Below are 9702 nucleotides of genomic sequence, written 5' to 3' on the forward strand. Positions count from 1 at the left end.
GCCAAAGCAAGGGTGTAATTAGACTCTATTCACCGTCTCTGTCCAGAAACAGGAGAAACCCCTCCACCTCAGAGTCCCTTAATCAGGGTTTTTTTTTAAGTCTTAGCAAGTACTTAAAGTTTAGTGTAGGTCTTCCAAATATTCTGGAGGAATCATTTTAAACAGCAGAGGAGGGTGAAGTCTTTTCAAAAGCCTCGGTAGCAGCTATACTTTTCAAATTAGTCTGCAAGCAGCTAGTAAATTAAGGTCTTCTTCCAGAGAAAAGGCAGTCTTAGTTGAGTCTTTTATGAAGCGTGGGATGAGCAAACAGCTGCCGTTTGACTTCAGCAGTGACAGGCAACAACTGCGCCACCATTGGGGCCTGGTACCATTAAAATTAATAACAGAGACTATCCGGATTCTGTGCCAGATACCCATCCCAGTGAAATCCAAGTCTCAGCAACATCCTCAGCCCAGAGCCTGGAAAGCACTGGCCTAGATAGAAACAGATCTGAAAGAATAAATGAATAATGAAATATTTCTTGATTTTAATATCCCTCTGAAGGCTTTTGTGCTTTATTGGGACACGCGGAAAAGAGAAAGGTGAGGCTGGAGAGAGGAGACGAACTTTTGCACGCCAGTCAAGCGAACAAGGAACAAAACAGATTACTGTTCCTAACCTGGAATCTCAACACAGCAGTGAAATAAAAGTAAGCCGAGGTCGAGTGCTAACTGTTTATCTGCTTCTCTCGGCTGGAAAACACGCTAAGATATATTTATACTTAATGGTAATCCATTAAGCTACAGATTAAGCTAATGAGCCTGAATAGCACTAAAATCTGGGATTCCAAATATCTGTGATCTGTGAGGTGAGAACATCAAGTTTAAAACCAATAAACCGTCCTATCTTTTTGGAACAGCCTGCATTTTCTTTCTACAATCTCTCTCTACTCATTTAAGGCAAACAGTGGCCACATATGCTGACAGCTGCTGGTTTGTGTGTCTCACAGACAACACAGCTGCATAATAAATGTCCTTCTGCGTTATCAAAACCAGTCAGCTCGTGGATGGGCAATGCCAGGGCTTTAACCATCCTTAAATATCACAGAGATAAAAATGAAACTATTTAAGGATTTATCTTAACTATAGCTTTTTCTGTAGCAACATTTTCTCTTTTAGAAAACCCAGATTGAGTCCCGCGGACAAGCGCATGAGCAAACATGCATCTGGACGTTGATGAACGAATCTACTGTGTATAATAACCACGCAATTTGCATTTTAATAGCATGCAATTTAAAACGACTCATTACGTTCACATTACAATGTGGGCATTTGTCCAGAGAGAAACTGCAGGATGAGTAAAATGCCCGGATTACGCCCCATCACAAGGAATCAGCAGTTTAAAGGTGAGCCATCAAAGCCAGTGTCTCCATTCACGCCAAGCAAACTCTGACTTCATTCCAATTCACTACAGAGACTGACTGCTATTAAATGTCTATGGCAAACCAATTGATGAAGTGAATGCCACATGAATAAAACATGACTCAGCCTCTGTGTGAGTTAATAGGTTCGAATTCACTTAGATAAGCCAGCCGCAGCTCCTCTGAGGCTTTTATGAAGTTTTGCTGTGGTAATGTGGTGAGGATGATATTCTCATCCTCGCCACATCATCGTGATGCTTCCTTTAGTTTCAGAGTTGGAAGGGTGGTTGGTGCTGATGCAGCTGTAAGGGACTGCATTCTTCTTTAGGAACTTGTAATGATTGTGTTTTTGTACACATACACATTTGTGTAGCTGCGTTCGGGTATACAGCGTTACTGTGTGCGTGAAGTCTCACATGCTGCATCCAGAGTAATTATTTTATAGGGTCTTCATGCAGCAATCCACCAAACAGGTTTCACATAACACATTCCCAAGCAAATGTGTACGTCTGCATGTGTGCGGGGGACACAGATCGTATCTATAACTGCCATTTTCCCTCAAGAAATGCGCACTATCACTGACTGAATGGCCGGGATAATGGACTCATTATACATAAGTGTGTCTGTGTGTGTATTGGCGAGTGAATAACTGGGATCATTTAGCCATTAAGAGATAGGTGGGGGTTAGGAGGTAATCAAGCGTGTATTTAAGTATTTAAAGCTGTTTTGTTTGTTTTTTTAATTCTGAGACACACACAAAGCTGTTTGGTCAGTTATATTTCTCAGTAAAAGGTAAAAGGACCTTTGTCATACATATATATATATATATATATATATATATATATATATATATATATATATATATATATATATATATATATATATATATATATATATATATATATATATATCACTGCAGTTTTCAGAGATACTGCAGGATACTACATGCCTCCAAACCCAGTGACTGAGAATTCAAGTCACATCTGTTGTGGTTCATAGCAAAGTTGATAACACAAACTGTCTCCACATATATACCCAGCCAGAGCCCCAGTGGCCTAACGGATAAGGCACTGGCCTCCTAAGCCAGGGATTGTGGGTTCGAGTCCCATCTGGGGTGAACGTGGTGTTTTTTAAAGTAGCTCAGACAAGGCTTGTGGTTGTAGTTAAAAGAACAAAGTAACATTCGCTGTCAGTTGGAAATAATTATCTCACATGCTCTATCCACCACAATCTCCTCCTACACTGCCTTGGCCAACTTTATAATAACTAACATCTTTTCTTGCTGCTGTAAAATTATTACAGTGACTTTTTGGGGCATTTGCTGAATGAACCAACACAGCTTTTTCTTGAAATCTAAGAAAACACCCATCAACTTATCCAGTCATTATTCTAGACACAGACTCGGGATTGTGAACAGCAGGCATGACTGACAGCAGAGCAAGCATGCTAGTTCAATGATCCAGGGGTCAATAAGGCTAGTGAGCGTTAGCATTGTTGTTTCATTACATCACTGCTTTTGCCCATGGTCCCAATGTTGTACGCCCTTTCACATTCTGAACTGTCTCATCAGCAGTGCTGCTACTGAGGCACCAACTCAGTGGATACAATTTTTTGGTTTTTGGTTTTTTTTTGTCTCCTGTACCTTTTCCCTCAGTTGTCTATTTTCCTTCTATTACTTCATCATCAATTTACTGCTGCTGTACCACTCACTTGAGTCTGAGGGATGCTTTTGGTTTCTGCTTCAAAGCTCTTTGTAGTAGCCAATTTTCTCCAGTGATAGGGTGAAATACTTCACTTAAATGTCAGCCTGTACTGTTTTTTCTCTTTTAGTTAATCATCTGCTGTGCATACCAAAGGAAAAGGAAAAGCTAAATGTACAGTGTCTCTAAGCGGCCAAAAAATATTTCGAGTAATTACAGCAATTCCATGAAAAAAAAAAAAATCTCCTCCTTGTGTCTGAGGAAAACCTCTGTGGTGATGAGAAGGGAAATGACCACAGTATAGAGCTCCCACAGAGAGGCAGGAAGAGCGTGCACGCGCACACACAAACAAAAACAAATGTGTACAACAGCATGATGGCGGGCACCACAGTAAACACATCATACTTTTCTTTTTGTTCTCTTTCCAGAGACGAGCATATTGACCGCTGTAGATAGGAAACACACATACAGACACATATATACATACGCACACGCACACCTACACCGCTGCTGTTCAAGGATGCGAGGATTCGTCTCAACATAATACACAACAAAAAGTAAAATGGGCAGAGATCCTGGAAATGAAGCTGCTCTATTTAGGTACATATGCAGAAGCCTTTAAACACATGCACCAACACGCCAACACTCACACACTCCATATTCCTGTCCAAGAATATGCAGCCATATATATTCAAGGACATGCAGGCACCTATTGTATCACAATCACTCAATCAAAGCTACTCCAGATTCCATTAGAGCCAAACTCCCCCCTGGGAGAATCCAAAAGGATTCCCCTTCTCCCTCTCTCTTTACTTTCTAGGTCACAATTGGTCGACTCCAGATTTAAAGTACGGATTCTACAGCATCTTTCGGCTTATGCAAGGATGTGTAATCAGCTGGTGTCGTAATCAACGGTGGCTCCGGTAAACATGATTAAAGGGAGTTGAGTTTACCTCGCTGTAACTAAAGGCCTCAAAAATCCTTTTCATTTGAAAGGGATTCGCCAGAGCCGCGAGGGCAAACGCTGAAATCCAAATCCTGTTTTAATTACAGGATTTTGCTTTCACAAAACTTTTGACCGTCACGTTTGTTATCCTCAAACAGCAAAACCCCAAAACGGGTCAAAGCATTTAGTCCTGCCCTATTCAGTGGTGACAAGAGCATCTATAGCTACAGTGTTTGTTACGCACACATCATCCTAGAGTCCCCTTGTTTCTTCAGCGAGGCAGACCCCACCCAACTGCTGCATCCACGAGGGTAAAGTAAACAGTAAAACTGGAGCAGCTGATGCAGAACAGCACCACCTTGTAGTAGTCAAAATCAACTCCGGTTCACCAACGCATCAGCCTGTAACAGCATAGTTCATGCGACATGCTGCACAGTGATACAAGTGCATGGAGAAAGAGGAAAAAATGTGTAACGCACACAGAAGCACAATGCAGTTCTCCACCGACAAACAGCTGAAACTTCAAGTGGCTACAGCTGTCCTTTCCCTTTTTTTAAAAGGAGGTTCTGTTATGTGTGTCCTTCCACCACTGCGTGGACCTCACTACAGCGGACAGATCGGCCCGGGGCCAAGAAATAATTAATTCACTGATGATCTGAATCTGGGATTTCTGCCATGAGATAATTATTTCTTTGTTAGCCATAACTGAAACTAACAGACAAGGACACATTTCCAAATCCTGGAAGAGGGGGCGAGGTGGGGTGACGGGAGGTTTGAGGTGCTGTCATGGAGAAGGTCTTTCGAGTTTGAAACTTCATTAACGAAGTGCTTCAAAGGCGCTGGCAAAAGATTTGAGCTTGACAGGAAATTAATCTCGAGTCGATAAAGTAGGCTTTGCACATGAATTCTCCATGCTTTCGTTATGCTTTAGAAAAACTTCTCGATTGATAAGGATAACACTGTAATTGGGTATTTTTGCCAAAGAAGCAGCATGTACAGGTTTTCTCATAATGCTGTTCAAGCTGTTCAAACCAAAATACAACGGGAAGAAGAAGCAGCATGACTTTTTGTCTGGCAAAGTCCCAGTTTAGCCAAGAGAAATCAGAGACAAACACTAAAATAATTACCCAAACTGCCAGCAGCAAACCTCCTCCACACTATCCCACTTGATTGGCTGGTTCATCTTTACCTGCCGTGCCTTCTACAGTTACACTTGCACTCTATTTTCTTGTGCAATAAGAGCTTATCTGAAATACTCTTATGAGTGCTGCATTTAAATCGGTTCTTTCGTTTCTTCTTTTCTTTCCCGGACTTTTTTTTTTATGTCATTTGCCACGTCTGACATGTGGTTTTACAAAGACTCTTAACTTTCAAGAATATGCTGTTATTATTCAAAAGTGACAAAAGGACAAAAGCGCTACTTTTCACTTAAAGTGTCAGACCTCACAGTGAAAGGAGGAAGCAAGGTGGGGCTAAAGATACGGCTGTCACACTCTGAACCTGACTACTGGAGGATGATTGATTAAATACAGGTGGTTAGAGAGTTGGAGGACAATATAGGAAAGAAAAGGGCTGATGGAGACAGGTACATGAACAGAAAGGCTTTGTATAATTTATACATGAATTGCATAACAGTGTGTGGGCATTAATAGAAGGACAAAGAAAGAAAAGTGGGGAAAAATGTGAAGCGGTACATGATTCCAGCCACCTGCATGTACGTGTGGGGAACCAAGACTTGAAACACTAAAGGAAACATAAAGAGAAATGCTCAGAAATGGACGTGCTGCTTCTTACCAGGGTGTGTGAACTGCAGTCTGGGTTGAGATGCTCTCCACGCTCCTGTCAAGGTGGCACCGAGGTGGGCTAGCAGGACCACCACCAGCAATTGCATCCTTCTCCTCATCGCACACGGGGAGTCCAAGTCCAGCTTCAAATGTACTGAATTCTGGCAACAGACACACTAACTCAGTGTAGAACTCAGAGAAAGGGCTAACCTGCCTGCCAAAGTAAACTGTGAAGTCCCAGTCACAGTGTGTCAGGCTTAAGTCCAGATCCTTAAAATGATTCACAGTTTTTCACAGGAAGGTAAGAAGTAGCACTCACACTCAAACTTTACCATCTTTGTGTCCGCGATGCTATCTGTGCACGCACGCGTCAGAGATGGAGGCAAAACGTACTCCAAGAAAATGAGTGAGTCGTCTCTCTGCTGCCTCCTCGCAGCCTGACAGCTCTCTACTGTTCTGTCTCTCGTCCCAGCTCCTCTCTACATGTGCTCGCTGTCTCCCTCCCTCCCCCCCTCTCTCTCTCTCTCTCTCTCTCTCTCAGGAAGGAGAAGAAAAATCCGAGATCTTTGTGGCCACACATATGCAGACGTGCTCGCCTATTCACTCCGCTCCAGGAAAACCTTGTTAAAGTGGAACTGAGACGGAGGAAATCAGCTTTCATCTTTATGCACCATTCTCTTAGTCTCTCTCCCGACCTCTCCTTATTGCGCTTACTCTCTCGCTCACTCTTTTTCTTTTCTTCTGATGGCTTTATACTTATCAAAAAATAAATAGAATAAGAAAAAGTGGCTGATAAAAGATTATGGAAACTTTTTTTTAAAGCAACAGGTATAGACACATGTTTATTGTGTTAACCACTCAATGAAAATAGGTTTTGAGAATCGATTAAGAATAAATCGACTTTTTATGAGAGGCGAAAAAGGGTTTTAGCGTGTCTATGAACCGCAGGTTCCAGCCTCAGGACTGCGTTCAGGTGAGACCAACTCATGAAACACAATCAGGGACCGAGCCAAGAGGTGCACTAAAAGTAAATGAGTGAGATCTTACAATCAGTTCCAAAACAACCCACGCAAAACACCAAACTCTACCCCTCAGTCTCTTTCCTTATCCTCATTATTTTCTCTTTTTCCACTCCTAACCCAAATGCAATCATTACCGAGCCCGTGCCTTCTCTCCTGCTCTGTTATTTTCATTAGATACCGACTCACTGGAGTACAGCTGCGCCGGGCTGAATTTTTCACCAGCTCAAGTTCAATCACAGGCTAGCGGGGACGATTTATTCATTCTCCTGGATAAATAATGAATTTAGGTTACGTGCAAATGAACAAGTATATGCTCCCTCTGAGGATTTCTGCTTTGTAAATGATTTATTCTCCGAGCTTGTTTGTTATTGCATAATTAGTGCAGGTTTTTCTTTAAATATGACCCAGCGGTTTAATTATGTGATTAGATGTCCTCTGTCTTGGTGTTTACACAACCTCATAAAGCTTACAGTTCGTGGAGGTCAAATCTGGTCAAACCCGGTCATTAATTAAGTTATTCAATTAGTGAAGGAGAAAAACTCTCTCTATCCATAGAGACTCCCATTGTGATCAAATCACAAATCAAATCACTTTTTATTGTCACATCACATGTGCAGGCACACTGGCACAGCACATGCGAGTGAAATTCTTGTGTGCGAGCCCCACAAGCAACAGAGATGTGCAAACACAACAACACAAACGAGCAAAATACAAGAATGGCCAACCTGAAACTAATAAATATATGTACAATATATAATAGTGTATGCATTTCTGGATGTGTATACTAAATATTTTCCTACGTGTGTGTGTGTGTGTGTGTGTGTGTGTGTGTGTGTGTGTGTGTGTGTGTGTGTGTGTGTGTGTATACACATTTTTACAAATTAAATAGTAAAAAAATAAAATAAAATAATAATAATAATAATAATAATAAAATATATAAAATATACAGAGTTGAATATGTGCAAAACAAGTGGCATTTATATACAGTGTGGAGTGCATGACACTATGCACTACTAAAGTGACCTTGGGCAAGACGCAAATGCATCTCTTGGTAATTAAGTGATTCTTTCGGGGTGTGGCCAAGGAAAATAAGCATAACTGAACCTCAGATATATTCATGTGCTGTTTTGTATCACTTAGAAACAATGCATGATTATTTCTGCAGTTACAGTACAGCCAGCAGTACTACTGCTTACCTCTCATTATAGCAGTGCCAGTCCTTTTTTCACCCATGCTGAGATCACCTGCAAGTAAAACAGTGCATATAGTAGTGTTGCTTTAACACAGTCATCATGTCCCACACTAACCGCCCGGGCTAGTTTTGTGTTTTAGACAAACAGGTAACGCAGGACAGAGAGATCCTATGCAATAGATATGCAGATGTTTTATGTTTGGACGTGTTGTATCACTTGTGTTTTGGTGTTTTGATAGTTAAAAAAAATTGCATAGCACTTTATAATATTGCCCTCCAGATTTAGCATTAAATTACAAGGTCTTTTATTTTAATTTAGGTTATAATCATACCTTTAAAAAAACTTAGCAGATAGTACAATTTTTTAGAAAGGATTCAAAAAACCTTTATTTACTCTATGCACCTTTGGTAAGTGAGTAACTAACACTCTTTCAATACTACAAGTGTTGCTATAGCCTTATCCTCAAAAGGCAAGGTTAAGTGTTATAAGTGACCCTAAAAGTAATGTAAGCATACAATATACGATGGGGAGGTTAAAACCACTCCATACTTCGGCCCACGTGACTAAAAAAGTCAGTTGTGCATACAATGTAAAATGGGGAGGTTAAGCTTCTCCATTATGTCATCTGTACCCCTAAAATGTAGATGTACACCTGATGTAAGAAGGGAAGTATAAGCTATTCCATAATATGGCCATACCCCTAAAAATAAAGCATATTTACAGGTTAAAAAGGGAAATAGAGTTCCTTTGAAATACATGGAAATTACTCACTACTTAAAATCACTTCATGTTTCTTCTTTCTGGTAAAAAACAGAATTGTTTCCCTCTTTCACTTTCACTGTACACTGTAGGTAAATAAAAATACAGCCCAATTTTTGGGGAAAATCTCACAGATATTATGTGTTTTTACTGTGGATTACTTTGATTAAGTGTTGGGGAAATGGAATTTCATGCTACAACTTTTAATATTTCCTGTCCTATTGCACCTTGAAGCTGTTTCTACGGCTTCTGTTGGTAAAGTGTTAAACGTCAAGTCAGACGTGACATTTTAGAATAACGCTACTGCGACTGAAAATGAGGAAAAATGGGATGCTGGAGTAATCATTTACACATATAAGTCTCTACTGAGTCAGCATTTGCTGTCTTTCGATGTGCATTTTGTAAACAGCTGGTTGAAAGCTACAGTTTCACCTGTCAGTAATGGGCCAAACAGAAATCCTCACCAGGAACTTAGCATGCTACTGATGATGCAGGTTCTTCTCCTGGTTCTGATGTTCACATTTCTAATACCTAAAGAGAAAATGTGTAAAATGACAAGCTTAAAAATATTAATGTTGCATCCATCTCTTACCGGAACCTTTTAAACCCTCAGGTCATTAAGGCAGGATAATTAGAAGCTCGTTGCTGATCCTGCCAGAGTCAGTCTGCTTGTTAATTGCAACTAATGACCTCCCAGTCAGCCTGAACAAAAAGCCTCCGATTTGTCTTTGACACGTTACGTCATTTGTCAATTAGCATGCAAACTCTGGCTGCTAAGACCAATTGTTAGTGGTCTTGGATCCCACCGCAGCTATTCTCTGCAAACCAGGCACACACAGACACGTCCATTGACTCATGCACATTCCCCGTGTTTCGTGAAGTGAGTGAGAATGCAGCA

The 9702-nt window shown here is 40.8% G+C and overlaps 1 protein-coding gene and 1 non-coding gene across 3 annotated transcripts in view; one reads left to right on the forward strand and one right to left on the reverse strand.

Moving 5' to 3' along the window:
* Positions 1-6296, reverse strand: part of sema3h (sema domain, immunoglobulin domain (Ig), short basic domain, secreted, (semaphorin) 3H) — a 51481-nt gene extending 45185 nt beyond the window's left edge. The window contains exons 1-2 of one of the 2 annotated variants that reach the window (XM_086276982.1): positions 6163-6296; positions 5841-5991 (exon numbers count right to left, since the gene is read on the reverse strand). In XM_086276982.1, the coding sequence (XP_086133108.1) occupies positions 5841-5991; positions 6163-6165 (154 nt within the window). In that variant the 5' untranslated portion in view covers positions 6166-6296. Of the gene's footprint in view, positions 1-5840; positions 5992-6149 lie in introns of both variants that reach the window. The other variant, XM_086276983.1, reaches the window with a different exon arrangement.
* On the forward strand, positions 2445-2517 carry trnar-ccu (transfer RNA arginine (anticodon CCU)). The gene has a single exon. It is a non-coding gene; the product is annotated as a tRNA-Arg (tRNA).
* Positions 6297-9702: the final 3406 nt, after the last annotated feature.

Source organism: Aulonocara sp. 'chitande type north' Nkhata Bay, linkage group LG20 (genome assembly GCF_057382095.1).
Source record: "Aulonocara sp. 'chitande type north' Nkhata Bay isolate Kocher_YH1m ecotype deep benthic linkage group LG20, A_spYH_male_GT1.1, whole genome shotgun sequence".
NCBI classification, from domain to species: Eukaryota; Metazoa; Chordata; class Actinopteri; order Cichliformes; family Cichlidae; genus Aulonocara; species Aulonocara sp. 'chitande type north' Nkhata Bay.